Source organism: Xiphias gladius, chromosome 13 (genome assembly GCF_016859285.1).
Source record: "Xiphias gladius isolate SHS-SW01 ecotype Sanya breed wild chromosome 13, ASM1685928v1, whole genome shotgun sequence".
In the NCBI taxonomy this organism is placed as follows: domain Eukaryota; kingdom Metazoa; phylum Chordata; class Actinopteri; order Istiophoriformes; family Xiphiidae; genus Xiphias; species Xiphias gladius.
Window position 1 is genome coordinate 7,220,591 of NC_053412.1, and position 17,393 is coordinate 7,237,983.

The window sequence follows — 17,393 nt, forward strand, 5'->3', positions numbered from 1 at the left end:
TAATTGATGGGGAGTGAAGAGAGACCAAAAAAAAAAAAAAAAAAAAGGGCATATTTTTGGAAGAAATACTTTTTTTTCTAAATTTAAAAGCCATCCCAGTTTAGAGTCAGTTCTCCAAATCCGAGCCAAACTAAACGCTATCATTGTGAACAGCCCTTGTACTTCAACTCTATGCCAAACACTTGTGTATTTGTGAAATGGATAGTTCAGAAAAGTTGCATCCCCATACCTGTACAATGAAGTAAGAAAAATGGCGACAGGAGACACAGCTATAATGGAAGCCACAACTACATCACAATTAAAGACACCTAAAACTGAACAACTTTCCCACATGACAAGTCAGTTAGAAAAACTTTATTTATTGCTAGTGTGCGTGTTTTCACGTTTGAATAGATCTTAGTCCCAGCTGACAGAAGTTTCTGGCCCACAGAGGTCTTTTCAGATGTGTCAGTTAAAAATCAGCCATGACGGCGATGGTGGGGGTTGAGTGGGATTAGTGGTTCTTGGCCACTGGCGCTAACTACACACAGAGGTGTCAGCCCAGCATGTTGACAGTCAGCTGTTTTCTCTGCTGTTGTGCAAAACTGGCAGAATTATAGTCGTGTGTGTGTGTGAGAGAGAGACAGAAGCAGTGGCACAGGCGAACGGGACAAAATAGTTAGAAAACCATTGTAAAAGTAAAATGGAGCTTAAAATGAAGTTACAACTGCATGGTGTGATGATGACATGTGGTCTCCCTGTTCTATGTTTCATCCAGTTGGCAGCTGCACCTACAGTGTGTGTGGATGTTTTTGTAACCGTTCATTATGCAACATTTGATGGGGTCTCTGATAAATGAAGCTGCTACACTTTGGAAATATTTGCTTTTGCAAAGTAGTTTCGTGATTAGTTGAAGTGTTATTAATGACGTCAAATTAATGTTTGTCAGTCAAAGCAGACGAGATGATGACACGTCTGTGGTTGAACTTCGTTCACCGCCTGAGTCTGAATCGGTTTTGTTGCTTGTTTTCTATAGATTTGTGCTTTTTGCCTGTTGGACGTGAACTGAGGATCGTAGTCATTCTTTGACTTCATACGAAACCTTTGCTTTTTTGTCTTTCCCAGCATTTCGGTGGCAAATTGAACTGTGGACTGGCTGAGCTTTGTTAAACACATATATCCAAATCAGCCTTTAACAGTACTGGAAGAGTGTTAGGCATTTGTCTTTCTATTCACAATTACTATACAATCAAGTTGCGAATTTGGCGTGACAGCAGGTTCAAATCGCGTGTTTTGAATTTTGGTGGTGGGGCGACCCTTTAGTTGACATGTGGATCTCTTACTGTGCCTTTGAGTAAGAGTAATAATGTTTCAATAAAACAATAACCCACACCAAGTTAAAGTTTTGCATTAAAAGATCTACCATAAAAGAAAACAAGTTATGTAAAGGAGCAATTCTTTGCAATGAGTACTTTTACTTAGTCTCAAACATAATTCTTTTTTTACAGCTTTTTTTTTTTGTTGTGTCTGACTACAGGACTGTTATTTCATTTTAGTGCATTTAGTTTTCTTGCGAGGCTGCAAAATTGGAGCATAAAAATGTTATTTCACATTTCAACATAAACACTTAAGCTCCAATCAAAATTTTCCACGGCACACCTTAGACCAAAATGACTTCTTGAAAACCTATAAGAGGAGACTGTCCTCCAAGAATAACAACAGCATCAGTTATTTCAGCAAATGCCCCAAAACAATACAAGTTTACGTTCAAGTGCCGCAGCTCCAACTCTTGTCTCTCAGAAGCAAAGGAGGAAACAGCCTCACGGTCCATAGAGGGAGGAAAGGTCAGGGCGTTTAGATGGGTCAACAGAATGTTTGACAGTCAGTGTCGGTTTCTCATTTGTGACTAAACCTAAACAAACTTGGACTAGAGCAGTGTCAGACCAGAAATGTTTGCGACGTGATGCTCTGGAGGGCAGTTAGAAATGATTTATTTTGTTGTTTTAATTTAGAGGATTTGTAAAAGAAAGACTTAGACATAGATAGTTTCTAGACAGGGGGACATTTGAATTTTTTTATTTGTTGTGGAGTTTGATGTGACTCCTTCCTGTCTCATCTGTAAGGAGAAAGCTGAAATTCTTCAGAAAAACAATCGCAGGCTGCATTTCTCTACTAAACATGCACAGTGGTATTACAGGTATGAGGGGGACTAGAGAAAAACCACTCCTGGCTTAGCTGTTCAAACTTATGGTTGAAAAATAAAAAGTACTGGAGGTTTTTCAAGGGGCCCGATAGCCGTGAATCACCTTGCCAGGGCCCCCTTATAATTTGAGTTTAGTTCAAATTTAAGATACTAAACATGAGGATCTTAAACAGCTCTCTCTTCAATGTGGAAACCTATTGGACAGAGCAAATACAACAACATACCTTAAATTTGTACTGTGCCGGAGTAAAAGTACTGTGTATTTTGACAGTTATGTGTGTGTTTGTCTTAGCCAGACAGGTTGGACTGATACAGATCACTTTGATGTGTTCATTATGTGTGTGTGTGTGTGTGTGTGTTGGCTGGGCCCGACTCTGCTCCCTCAGAGGGACTATCATTGCTGGTAATCCTCTTCATGGTCGACTAATCTGTTTTCACCGGGGTCACTCCATCCATCCCAGCCCTCCCTCCCTCTCTTCGTACCCTTCCATCTCTATCTGCCCTTCTTCCATTTAATAACACTAATCTTATTACACAGAATCAAAGCTTTCATGTTTACCTCCTGTCCATTTGAAACTCACACTAATAATGAGAGATTACGGATCTTTCTCCTCAAATTTTATCTTTTCTTCCTTCTTCTATCCATCTACCCTGTCCTCCACCTCACCTCCGATAATTTAATCAATACTGTTTTCTTGTAATTGTTAGGGAAATACGCTTATTTGCTTTCTTTCAGAGAGTGAGGCGAGAAGGGTTGATATTAATCTCATGTCTTTGCTTTTAAGTACAGAGCTGAAGTCAGGGTTCAACTAGCCTAATTTAACATGATGTATCCTATTTGTTTACCCCATACATGAACAGACGTGTAAAATTGACAGTTTGTGATTTCAGGGGGAGTTACACACTGTAACCATTTCTTTTATCCATTTACCCAGTAGTTCTGGGCAGAAACTCCAGCTACAGATGGAGCAACAAAGAAGAGTAGTGTCAATTCAATTTTACGGATGTGAAAATTACAGTTGTCAAATTTGTCAATTTTGAAATCTCTATTATAAAGGGAATAATAAATACGTGAACAAGGGAATGATTTCAGACAAAGCCTGGACCAACTCAAACTATGGCTACATGCACTGAACATGGATCCAAACACACCAAGAGAAGACTCAGAGTTGCTTGAGCATGTAACTCTCTCTAAAAGTAATTCATGTAATTTTTACTTTTCTGTACAGGGAAATAAAGGAGACACCAACTGTTAGTCACCTTTTATGATGCGTTCAGAGTAAACGCAAAGCACCTTCTCCCTTTGTCATAAAACCCTTGGATTAACGCAAATGCTTTACTCAAGTCTGTGCATGTCCACTCACACCTTTGGAGAAGATGGCAGGAATATTTCTTCATCTTGGGCACATAAAAGACAAAGCCAAAAAAATGACTATCATCAAATTGATATCAGCTCCCTCCTCCACCTTTCTATCCTTCCCTCTCCTCTTGTATCCGTCCATCCAATCATCTCCTCATCCTTTTCAACCCTTCAGGTTACCTCTGCTCTCACCACTAACAAAACCACAATCAGATTTCTTCCCACTTCCAACACACACACACACACTCTCTCGAACACGTGGTCTAATCATATTCCTTCCTATCTAGAAGCAATCAGTGATAGTGTTGGCTGCTCCCAAGCGCTTCGACAATACTGGCAGAGAGGGAAGCAGCACATGCTCTAATTAAATTAAATGTGTGTGTGGAGGGGTGTGATACAAATAAAATGTAGCTCCAGCATCAACACTGCTTGACCTGCCTGTAGCAGAAGAATGAATGATGGCAAAAAAAAAGGTTTGAAGTGAAGAGCTCGGCTAAAAGTTTTTAAAGGTCAAAGAAGGATGCTAATCATTGCTGCTGCATTAACATCATTACTGTTTTTATCTATTTCTGCAGGGCAATTCTCAAAAATCACTTGTCAATGTGTTTATCATGTCTTTTGCCAATGAATTTTTCAGTTCCTGGTCTGTCCAGCTGTATTTCCCAGAAATTTTCTGCCACTAGGAAGGAGCTTAGCGTTTAAACAAGGAAATGTTAAAGCTTTCCTGGTCTTAAATCCTTTTTAGTTGTATCAATGTCTCACCTCTGTAGTCTAATCCCTATAAACCCTGTCCCCAGACAGGAATGTTGATATAGTCCTGTAGAATCCTTCAATGAATAAAAATATATGCACGTTAACTACAGTATGATTAAGGTCAGGAATGGCAAATAAACTATAGTTAATTTATGGTTATGGATAGCCAACTACCGCACTCGGTTAAGGAAAGAATATTAACCTGCAGGGACAGAACGAGACTCGAATGCCGGGCGTCTGCATGAAAGACATAAATGCACAAAATGTGACAATTTAAAGTGCATTGCTGTGTTATCTGATGTGAAAATGGATGATTCTACAGCAAAGCTATCAGCTCCAGAAATGTTCATTTAATCAACCTACACTGTTTCACATCCTGTGATGACATGGTTTTCAGGTAGAGCAGGGAAAAACAATCTGCTTCTCACTAAAATATCTCTAATTCTGTACAAGGAAGGAAATGCCTTCATCATATTTGTACGACCTTAAGGATAAACTTTTGTTTATAACTATAAATGCAGTGTAGAACCTTACACAAAGAATTTAACCAAAGTCAAAGATCTCTTTGCGCCCAATTACATTCAGGTACACCAGTCAGCCATAAGAACAGGTAGGTTTATTGGTGTCTTCGTTGAAGTTTGCATGTCTCCCAACACATAGACAGACTAGAAACTCTAAATTCTCAATAAATACACAGTACACAGAGCTGTACGGACTGGCTCCCTCCCCTGTGAGCATAGGGAAAATGCATATTTTGATATGCAGCACTCTGGACCATCTCTGCAATGTTTTTGAGACATGAAGCCTGTCTGTCTCCCACTAGTTTCAGACAATTGCTGCTGGGGCCACTAGTTGTGAAAGCACATGGAGAGAGAGGCTGTTGAAAATGATTGGAGGCCCAGTTTACACTGTCAGCTCAATGCTGAAATTTTAATTTTTAAACAAACATGGAAAAGATGATACCGTGTATTTTTGGGTTGGTTTTGTCTGTTCTCTTTTTGTTAGACATGATGGAATAAATGCTCTTGAAACTCCAGTGTAAACACAGACTTCTCTGCCTGAAGCCTGGGCTGTCCGGCAGACAGGCAAAACCCATTAGCAAGGCTCTGTTAGTTATCGTCTTGTAAACCGAGACCCCGGTCATTCATTAGACATCAATCAAAGGACGAGGTGTGATGATTAAATGATGAGTGCAAATGCTTAACAGTGTTCGGCCACTTTACTCTGACACTTGAAAATGGATGGAAGAAAGATGACAGTCTCCATGTAGATGGCTGGAACTGGTTGGAACTGGAAGGCGCCAACTGGTTAATTTATTCACTGAAGTTATTAAAGAAAGTGAATTTCAAAACCTTGAAGTCAAAGCTTCTCCAAATGCTGGTGGAGCAAAGGGAATTTAGAGTGCTTGCATTGCCTCTCAGTAATCATTGTTAAATTACGCTTAATTTAGGAATTCACATTTTATTCCTATTACAAGACTTAGAAATTATCAGTAGGCATTTAGTAGGCCGTCTTTCAAAAATGAAATGCCAAGCCCGAGTAGGGATCCATCCATTTTCTAAGCTGCTCAAATGATTCAGGCTCAAGAAGACATAGAGGTAGCTGATTATAAACGATTGACAACTACCAAATCTTGAGGCCCCCTCTGGTAAAGGTGTTGGGATGCAGTTTTAAGGCTTTTATTTTTTTAGTATATAGTCAAACTATAAGCATTAAAATGCAACAAAAGCTCACAGAAATTAGAATATAGATCCTTGCTGTTTAAATTGCCTTATTGTCAAAATTGTAATTACCAAGGGAAAGAAATTAAAGTTTCACTTATTTTCTGCAGTGATAGCGGCCCCCTACATTAGTACTGTCTAGAGGGCGTAAGTTGTTGGTACTGGTTATTCAATTGCGCAGTAACTAAAAGTAGTTCAATTCCAACTGCCACGACAAAACCAGCTGGGGGCTGATGTGATTTGAACACTCCCTCCATTAATTTGGGACTCCGTACTTTGCTGAGGTTACAGGACTACCTGTTGTTGCGAGTTCTAGTCTGGTTGTGTGCCGCCGCCACCACATAACTGGACCCATGAAGACAGCTAAATGATTGCTGAACCCCCCCCCTCCTTTGTATAATATGGGACGAATGCAGTGTGTAGAAGCCTCACAATAGCACTTGGCCAATGTTGAAATAATATGAATGAAAAGTAATGTCTAGTGGGAGTTTTCACTAACTGTTTTCCATGTGGAGTACAAACTTAACAGCAGGGAAACAAAATCTATTTACACAGAAATTGCAAGTTTTAACTGATTCTCCGATTCAAAAAAGGTGTAACCCAACAGAGAGCACAGTGCAGCACCCGGGTAGTATGCTGCAAGCAAACACAACAGTTACCTACATCCAAAATGGCAACCATTTGGTTACCATTTGCTTTTTGGATTTATTAACTTTATAACTCGCTTTGTATTCATTTCGTTTAATACATCTCACACCATTATTTTGAAGCTAGGTATCAGTGGAGCAGAGCACTGAACTCCAGCACCAAACGAGCCGGCTAACCAACACACACAGTGCAGCACTTTACAAAATTTCGTAAACTCTGATCAGGTGAAGCAAATTCTAAATGTCCTGCACCCATACTGCATTGCAGAAAATGGATTTCCCTGGTACCAGTGTTTACTATAGATAGTAAGATCTGTAGCAACAGCAAAGCAGAGCTCCGTTTCTACTAAAGACTTTCAGCCAGTTGTGCTCAGATAATTACACTTTCATTGTTCTTATACAAGCAAAAGACTGTACCATTATTCAAAATGAATACAGTTAACTTTTTAAAATACAAAAAAAGCCCACACACTTTTCTGTCTGGCCTTGCAGACCATAGACTGTATATAGACTAATTAGCTTAACTGCCAGTTGTGTTTCACATTTCAATTCAGTAGATTAAAAGATAAGTGAATTGTTTGACACACAGTGCACTGGAGTATTCTATAAAAATAGTGCCCCCTTTTTTATTTATTGAATCATGAGATTTCCAAGCTACGACGTGCTAAGTTAACACAGCATCTCCTCCAAGTACCGTCCTTCAGATGTTAGTCAGACATTGCCATGGGAAATGTACTCTCAGAGGCCTGAAGCTAAGACACTGTTCCTACAAATATGTCCAAAGCTGTCTTTTGAAAAATGGATAAATATGCACAATCTGAATAGTTTATATTCACTTACACACAAATTGACATGAATCCAATTTTTGTTAAGCATATGTTTAAGTTAATAATTATTTTGTGGTAACCCTAACGCCGCTGCACAGAGTGAGAATAATGGGGGGTTAAATAGGGGCCCATAACTCATTTTCTACCCAGGTCCCCCAAGTACATTAATCCAAACCTTCCCTATCACTTATACATTTACTTCAAGCATGTAGCAGGAACCAAGACTAGGTCAAGACCTAGTATTTGGCTGGACTACATTATGGTCAGTGCAAAATTGTGGAACTATTGTAAACAAGTGCTTTAAATGGAAAGTAGCTAAATTATGTCATTCTAATTAGCATATTGATGACATCTGCCGGTTTCAACCCTTTATCTGTTTGCTTCTCTCCTCTCTGAGCTCACATATACAGTAGTTTAATACAGCTGAATTCTCACTTACACGTTTTTCTGTTTCTGTTGTCAGACAACAGAACACGTATGAAATAGTGAATAGGCCAATTAGTATTACATGTTAACCGCTAAAATCCTGATTTTTATAGCACGACAACGTCCACATAAGTAAAGGACAACGGCTGTGCTGGAATTTCCGCTACATTTACTTGTAAAATGATCAGAGAGAAAGTTAGAAGTTCACTCACGTCTGTGTCATCTGCCAGAGGAAAAACTCCAACACTCAGCCAGCCAACCAATGTTGTAACCTCGTCACAAACTCAACTCTATGGTGCACATTTGAGGATGTAGCACTGGACCACGGAAAAAGAGAAAAACCTTGTGAGAAAGTAACAGACTGATGGGATTCGTCAATTTTATTTAATTCCTTTAGAAATGGAGCGAAATTACTGAGCTCATTTTACATAAAAAGTCATCACAACTATCCCCACATAAGATAATACACCTGGAGTCCAAGACACCTGTTTTTTTATGCTGAAAAACTTCCAATTTCAAGAAAATACTCTTGTCATCATTTCACTGTAATACTGCGATCATATCCAGAGTTGAGAGGGCTGTAGTTGCAGTTTTTCTGAACATTTAACATGGCAAATGTTGTATATGCTTACTGTATGAATGTTTGTGTGTGTGCTGTCTGCTCTGTCAGTGCTGCTGAGCTCCAGTAGAGCTGACAGCTTGCTGTGACAGAGAGCCTTAAACAAACCCACTGGGTCGGCTGCTGCACAGGAGAAATGCCTTTGATTCTATTAGGCCTGTGTGTGCGTGTGTGTGTTCATGGCCTGTTGGCTTAGAGATTTTCTTACTTCTGTGTGTTTTATCTCCCAGCACTCTTTGGTCCTCTGCTCTGTCCAGAAAGTAGTGATATTACATATTTAATTTGTCATTTTGGTCACATTGATATGTTTTTGACGAAAGTGGAGCTACCAATAATGTGATTTGTCTATTTTACGATCTTGTTCCTTGGCTTTAGCTGAAAAGTGGTCCTTGAAACGATGGACTACTTACACTAAGTGCTACATAAACAATATATGTAGAACAGAATCTAAGCTAAAAGTTTCACTTACTAATAATTTGGAACTTTCAACCTCATCTCATGGTTGGCTGAATGAAGACCATTAGCCTAGATTCTCCTCGGCATATATTCACAAAGGATGAGTGATCATCCATGCATAGACACGATGGTTTGACTTACACGGGTTTTAGTATTTAATTACTTGCGCTAAAGCTGTGAATAGACTATTTTTTTTATGCTGATACTAAATATTAATTAGAAAATCTTAATGCTAGCAGCTTCCAAAAATGTTCAGAATTCATGCTGATTCTTACTCATGTGAGAGTGGAAGTCTTGTCTGAGAGCATTCAGTTACAGCTGGGTGATTATAAAACCCTGTCCTCAAGAAATTTAGATATACTGTAAATAAGTTGCATTGCTTGAAAACATACTAACAACCAAACCCATCACAGAAAATACACCTTTTCTAACCAGTTGTATGGCAATTTTTTCAGAAGTGGAGAGCCCACTTTCCAAAATAGGTACAGTCGGATTGGCTAAATTAGCTAAATACACCACATCCTATTGGTTTGGTATCACAATTCAGACAGATGGGAGAAATGAGTGCTCTCTCGGAGGAACCGGTTTGATATTGACACAGCGACCACAACAACCGAGATGAGGAGACATTAGTGGTTTGACTCGTAAAAATCTTGCTAATTTTTCTCCGTCTAGGGAATTTTTATGCTCAAGATAAATAGTTAGTTTATACTGTGATATTTTGACTACAACTGAAATGGGGGGAAAAAAAATTTTTTTTTTTTTTGCCGCATTGCCAAGCCTTACATTCAGACAATTATTAGACTCAACTGAAGCATTCGTTATGTAATCATGCTTTAGCAGAATCTGAAAGTTATACAGTATTAGAGATCATGTTCTCATCTTTCACTGTGGACACATTTGAAGCAATGTAATAAAAAGCCATTACCTGCATGTATTCGGTCTGTTATTAGCAAGAAAAATATTTTTTAGTATTTGAACATCTTAGTATCCTGAGTGTAAACCAAACTAACTAAGGCCAGCAGATGCGCAGGCAGTGTTTCCAGCAGCGTCCCATCAGTCCACTGGCTGTCCTATCCCAAACAAAGCCTGTTACAGTACTCTCTGGGTATTTCCAGTTATGCCAGGCTCACTCAACACTGCTGTCTGGTGAAATTTGACAAAAATGTCGGCTATGCAGGAGTTAAAAACACATGTCCTATATTAACCATGGTATAACTATTGGCTTTAACTCATACTTAAAAAAAAAAAAAGCTATACCCTATTCTTTTAAAAAAAAAAAAAAACACACAGAACCATGTGTTAATTCAGCTGAAGTTCGTACCTCATTTACTTTTAGGTTTGAAGGTATTATTATAAGCTTTTTACTTATTTAATGACCTGTGCAATTGGGTTTGCCATTACATTCAGTATTAGTGTATATACAAATACCGTTGTTTCAATGTAATTAGTTTGTCTTTTGTGTTGCCTATCCCGTCACTATCAAATGTTACAATCTGCTTTATCAAAAAATCTTGTTTGTTTGTTGTAGATATGGGAATCTCTGCATCATGTGCTTATGTTCAGAAGCTCTATGGAGAGAAGATAGCACCCCCGGCAGCACAGCGTTTTGGGAATTCTTGGCCACAATGGGCCCTGCAGACTTTTATTGATCTAGAGTGGAGCCAGGATCTCAATTGGAGCCCCTGACGAAGACAGGGACACTGAATGGACAAACTCTGTGAACAGCCAGCGACAAGTGCACCAAACCGCTGACATTCTCACCCCTGAAGCATAACTAACTGCAGCTTTTAGACAACGCACTGAACAAACCATTTGATTTTTCCTGCTGTCTTCAGCCGACTGTATGATTTTGTCATCTATGAGGAAATATCTTCATGCATTTCTCTTGTAGTTTGGGGATGACAAATGCTGCCTTAAAATCCAACTGAAATTAAATAGCATTTTTTTCCCTGCTACGTACTAAATCGCATGTCCTTTGTTCTCATCTGACATCCAATCAAAGTGCATTTTAAACCATATTTGTATTGAACTGACAAACAAGTCAGTCTACTTATTATTGAAGTTAAGAACATGAACACACACCTTGAACAAACGACCAACAAAACATTCCCCGGGGAAAGTGCGCTGCCGATGTCACCAGTAGATCAATAATTAGCTGTTCAGTGGCGTAGCACAAAAATCTGGGCTCTGTACATATGCGGCCTCAGTGAGCCCCTTTCCCCTTCTAATACACTTGTCACACCTGTAAAAATACCGGAATTAACAGGTTAACGAATTTTTTTTTTTTTTTTTTTAAGGCATTTTAAGAAAGTCTGCACAATCTAAAGATATATACATTTATATATAAAATTGCACGTAAAAAGAAACTTAATTCCAGGCTTTCTGGGGCCCTTCCCATGTTGGTCCCACAATTCCCCTCACTGCCAAAGCACTTAAACGTAAACGTACCTGCAAAGCATTGCTCACCCGTGGCTTGTAAGTTACAGCACACACTTACTTAGTCTCTTATTACCCTGCTGGAGCTCAGCCTGCCAGCTGCTGTCAGTCAAACACAGACACCAACACAACGCTGATAGCTAAAAGGAGCATTTTGGATATTTCCCTAAATGCCTTTTAATAATAATGAACTATTCACAACAAATTAAAAAAAGACTGACATTATTTTGACTGCAAAAAGGATGACTAGATTTGATTTCAATTGGAATATAACTATTTTTTTTCCAATTTCAAATATGAATATAGTGCACGTTGTCTTCTTCACAGTAACCAATAGATAACGAGTGACAATCTTTGACTTAAATCGATAAAGCACAACAACAAAGTAACTTTTACTCAAATTAAACCACGTCACTAACCTTTCTGACTTCATAGGGGTCGAGGCTTGACACCACAAATGTAGTTCCCATTAGGGACAATGGGTCGCAATGGGTCCGACACCAGGGTTTTGCAGACACTGATGGTATAAATTCAACCCAGCACAAACAATGGTTCCTGAAGAAACACATGAGAAACTGTCTTTTTTTTTTTTTTTTTTTTTTTAATTTGTCACCAAAGGGTTAACATGTCTTAAATGTATGCTATTAAAATAAGAGTACTTCCTATGTGTTTTACTGAATATTATTTATCTGCATTATTGCACTTTTTACATATACATGTAAACAAGCTTCCTGAAACACAACAGACTGTCCAAAAAAAAAAAAAAAAAAAAAAAAAATGCAACTACAATGGTTTGAATGATTTATGTTTATAGTAACCCTCTTGCTGGTTAAAATTCAGAAGTCAATTCACTAGATTCTTCTTATTTGGAGCCATTTGAGGACCCCTCCTTACACTCTTTAGGTAATTCCCCTGCAGTAGGTCCACATGGCAAATAGCATCATGCACGAACCAAGAACATAAAAACAAAAAACAAGAGCTATGATCTGACAGCGCTGACGATGGAGTTAAGGACGGGATGGGAGTGGGGTCTCCTCTTTCTGTTCACTTGTCACACAAGGTCAACGTGATCTACGGAGTACTGTATATGAAACCATCCAACTGTCCCTGGACAAAGAATTGCTCTGGAAAGACCTGATCTTCCTTACTCTCACTGACAAGATATTATGTGAAGTATTTCTGCCAATTCTCTGATTTGATTTCCGCCCAGAGAATGACTCTGCCCGATTTCCTTGCTGTTGTATTTCCTGTGTTTCTGTGGGGGGATGCAAAGAGGCAGAGAGAGAGAGAGAGAAGATTGTCACAGTGTGCGCAAAACAGATCATACAAGCCACTTAACAGCACTATAGCCAACTGGTACAAGAGGAAAACCCAGCCATGCCAGCGTGCCAATATAGTTTAACAGCTCGCTGAGAGGCGGGCAGCACCTGACAGATGCCACTTCAGGAGCATAATCCCAGAGGGCTGAAAAGATCCTCCACAGGATGGGGAGCCAGTAAAGCAGGAGACTGGCATACCCAACAACATACTGCAATGTTAAAATGAAATATCTATCAAGGCATCTTCTGACTGACAACGGAAAATATGAAGACGCAAAGATCAGTCAATAGACAAGAAAATAATCCCCAACTATTTTGATAACCAATTAATCCTTTGAACTATTTCTCAAGGAAAAAATGCCAAACATTCGCTGGTTTCTGCTACTTCGATGATAAGATTTGTGTTTCTTTGGCTTGTATGATAAACTGAATATCCTAACAGACAAATGGGATTGAAATGTGTCACCCATGGCTGTAGGAAATTATGATTGGCATTTTTCAATCTTTTGACAAAAAAAAAAAAAAGATTAATCAATAATGAAATTAATAGTTGCAGCCCTAGTAAAATATGGTTTATGTTTATTATTGTAATTAATAGTAGTAGTATTAGTAGCAGAATTATACTGGACAATTTTATCACAAAACAAGACAGAATTAACTAAACATTAAATTTGACCAGTTATTGTTTGCTTAAGAACAGCAGTGTCTCCTTTACATCATGATCATGACGGACTCCAATAAAATCACCTGTCAGGAAAACTGCTTTGCAGAATTGTCCTTGATCCTTCTTATTAAACCGGGAGCCTGTAGGCAGCGCTGGGCCTGCGGCAGCATTGTATTTCCTTCCTTTATTAAAATGTGCTCGTTAAAAACCTCTAATATTTCTAACATTTATTACAGGATTACTGTAGTTTTTTTTTTTGGTACGGGGGTTAAATCTCTCTCTCGCGCTCGCCACACAGCGCCGGGGAAACAAACAAAAGGGGCGCTCTGAATGGCACGTGCTCCGGGCGTCAGTCACCTGTTTCCTAGCAACGGACACAACAGAAAAGCACCTGTGGCTCTGAATAGAAGGCTCTGCAGCCCCCGGTTTGACCAAAAACCAGGGGGCATAGTGAAACATAAGCTTTATGAGCTTGTGTAGGTCATCATGTATAAGAGAGAGTAATATTGCCCCCCCCAAAATAATTCTCAAAATCGTACAGCATCTGACACCTACATGTGGTTGATGTAGCCCGGGTTCGTTAGCTTAGTAGGCTACTTCCGTATTTAAAGTTATGAAGCTCCTACCATCAGCTCTAGAGGCAGACTGTTCATGTGAGTATGGGCAGCAGCCTGTTTTATAATTCAATTACAGTTTCCCTTGATCTACTCTCTTTTTTTTTCTTTACTAACTGTTGCGATGGTTACGATGCTAATTAACGCTGCCGTGAATCATTTGGCTATTTTAAATAAACGGCTGCCATATTTCTACATTTTGATTTCCATACCAATTTCTCCTTTGCTGTGACACAGACGACCTGTTTTCTGTTGCTGAAAAGAGCTCATTTTGTTATCTTCAAAATTTTAGTTGCTGTAATATTCCTTTTTTCCCCCTATTATATTCTATTGGTATTAAATATGAAAAATATTAGAGAGCCCAGACTCCACTGTAGCCTGTCTGGAGGAAGGGACATGCGCAAAATTATGGGAATTAAGCTGTTTACATGTTGTGCGTTTTTTTTTTGTTTTTTTTTAAGCCACACACACACACACACACACACACACACACACACACACACACACACACACACACACACACACACACACACACACACAAAACAGATGACAGAGGGAGTAATTTTTTTAGGTCTCGCGCTCCGACGTCACCAGAACCTCGAGCCCCTGCATGCAAATCACGTCTCCGCTCGAGCCTCTCCATTGGCCGTCTCTCGCTCATTTAGCTGCTGTCAAAGCGCGCGGCCCGGGCACGCTCCGGTAACTTTTCTCAGTACAGCTTCAACCAAAGTAGGTTCAAACAACCGGTTTCTATTCTTCTCGGCGCTCGCGGATGACAGTAAAAAAAAAAAAAAAAAAGAAAAAAGCGTGAAAAAGGGGAAGTGCGGAGCAAGTTTACCTCTGAGTGGATTTCACCCTGAGACTACGGCACCTTTTCATCTCTCTCTCGGTTTCTGCCACTATTTATCGCTCGCTTCCTCGGAGGTTTAGCTGCGCGCGGGTCGGCCTGAATGTGTCTGTGTGTTTGACTGAGAAGTTTTGTCCTACCAAGACGAGGTGAATGTACAGCATCATGATGGAAACGGACTTACATTCCCCCGTGGTGCCCCAGACCAACCCATCCAACCCGGGGGGACACGCCGGAGGAGGAGGCGGGGGGGCCGGGGGCAAAGTCCCCCAGGAGAGAATCAAGAGACCCATGAACGCCTTCATGGTCTGGTCCCGGGGCCAGCGGAGGAAAATGGCACAGGAGAATCCCAAGATGCACAACTCGGAGATCAGCAAGCGGCTGGGCGCCGAGTGGAAGGTGATGACCGAGGCGGAGAAGAGGCCGTTCATCGACGAGGCGAAGCGGCTCCGGGCCATGCACATGAAGGAACACCCGGACTACAAGTACCGGCCGCGGAGGAAGACCAAGACGCTGCTGAAGAAGGACAAGTACTCGCTGGCCGGCGGGCTCCTCGGCGCCTCCGCAGGCGTAGGGATGGGTGGCGGGCAGCGGCTGGAGAGCCCCGGAGGGGGCCACGCAGGGGCGACCGCGGGCTACGCCTCGCACGTGAACGGCTGGGCAAACGGCACATACTCGGGCCAGGTGGCGGCCGCGGCGGCGGCGGCTCACGCCATGATGCAGGAGGCGCAGCTGGCGTACACGCAACACCCGGGTACCGGGGCTCACCCGCACCACCCGCACCCGCACCATCACCCGCACCACCACCCGCACAACCCGCAGCCCGTGCACAGGTACGACATGAGCGCCCTCTCTTACAGCCCCATCTCAAACTCTCAGAGCTACATGAGCGCCTCTCCGCCGGGCTACGGCGGCATCACCGGCTACACTCACCAGCACCAGAGCTCCGGCGTCTCCCCGGTGTCCGGAGCGATCGGAGGCACCTTGGGGTCCCTTGTGAAATCGGAGCCTAGCGTGAGCCCCCCGGTCTCCGCGGCGCGCGCACCGCCGCCGTGCCCTACGGGGGACCTGCGGGACATGATCAGCATGTATCTGCCGACCGGCGAGGCGGCGGGGGACTCCTCCGTTCAGAGCAGACTGCACGTGCTCCACCCGCAGCACTACCAGAGCAGCGGCTCCACTCCGGTAAACGGGACGGTTCCTCTGACTCATATTTAAAATCTCTAAAATGTACGATAAGCACTACAAACCACAACCAAATATTTAAACTCTAGATTTGGCCGCAGGCTGCTGATGAATTGTAAATTATAGGCGGTTATAGCCATAAAAATGCAATCACTTTGAACAAACTTTTTTTATTGTTATTATTTTTATTTTCTTTCGGTGATGGATTTTTTTTTGTCTGTCCGAGCTAAAGGAAAGCGCATCTGATTTACTTTTGCTCTCTGGAACAGAGCATGCCAAGTTTTGAGTCGATTTAAACTATAACCCCTGAAGGCTGGTGCATTTTTTTTTGAAGGTTAATTCTTTTTTTTCCGACTTTTCTGTGGAATTAAAAAAAAAAAAAAAAAAAAAAAACGGCACCAACTTTGTGTTTGAGGGATCCTGAAAACCTGTTTAAAGAGGGGACCGTATGATAAATGGAGGGCGGTGTGAAGGATGTGTTTAAGAAAAAAAAAAAAAGAAAAAAAAAGAAAAAAATTCTTGGCTGCAATTTAAATTGATTTCCAATTCTAATGCTTGTAAACACGTGAGTCAGTCGGTGTAATTTGAATTTGTTTCTGTTGTTGTAAAATCTTGTAAATTGTGAATAAATAGGCCTACTGAAAACGCTTTTATGCAATTGTACATAATTTACAAAATGCCGAGCCCCCATTTTCGGGTTGAGGACGAAACAATTTTGCGCTGAGTTTAATAAATTTTTCCAATAATTTTTCATTTTGGAGAAAGTGTTAGATTTGTTCGTGGGATGTTTAAGCGGGCTCATGTCAACTGCACCTGCACTATCTGATGTTCATTTACATTTATTCCATTTCTGAAATATATTTACAAGGCTGTCAAGCCTATTGTATCGTTCCAGGTGTAATTAAGTCTCGTCAATCAGTAAAAATCTAGTCAAAAATGCAAATGACGACAAAAAAAAGAATAATTACAACATTACAGACAGACAGACAGACGTGTTCTCTCATCTCACTGATGCCCTTGAAAAGAGGATGTTATTTATCAGTCGGGCTTTTAATTGATTATTTCTCTTATAATTGAAAATGATAAAAACGTGATCATATTTTGCTTTTCATTCTGATTTTTTTTTTATTTCAAGGTAGCAGAAAAAAGTTAAACCTTTTAATTCCTCATCTTTTAAGCTTGATAATACACATCTCATCAATACAAATTCAAATGTTGGACACTGTAATGGGAACTATGCCATGTCAAGGTGCTGGAAGGTATTTGAGAATAGGATCTTTTATTGGGGAAATGGATAGGCTATATAGGCCTGAATTTTCTTTTTTACTTTTTCT

General features: G+C 40.6%; 1 protein-coding gene and 1 long non-coding RNA gene across 2 annotated transcripts in view; one reads left to right on the top strand and one right to left on the bottom strand.

The window, feature by feature from the left end:
- LOC120798269 overlaps positions 1–17,393 on the bottom strand; it is a 62,771-nt gene that overhangs the window by 10,784 nt on the left and 34,594 nt on the right. The window contains exon 2 of the long non-coding RNA XR_005708667.1: positions 8,129–8,233. This is a non-coding gene — a long non-coding RNA (uncharacterized LOC120798269). The remainder of the gene's footprint in view (positions 1–8,128; positions 8,234–17,393) is intronic.
- On the top strand, positions 15,028–16,092 carry sox1b (SRY-box transcription factor 1b). The gene has a single exon (XM_040142441.1). It carries the CDS (start codon positions 15,028–15,030, stop codon positions 16,090–16,092), a length of 1,065 nt encoding a protein of 354 aa, XP_039998375.1.

Bases quoted from the DNA above. Each gene is read 5' to 3' on its own strand.
- sox1b (XM_040142441.1), top strand. From the start codon at position 15,028: ATGTACAGCATCATGATGGAAACGGACTTACATTCCCCCGTGGTGCCC.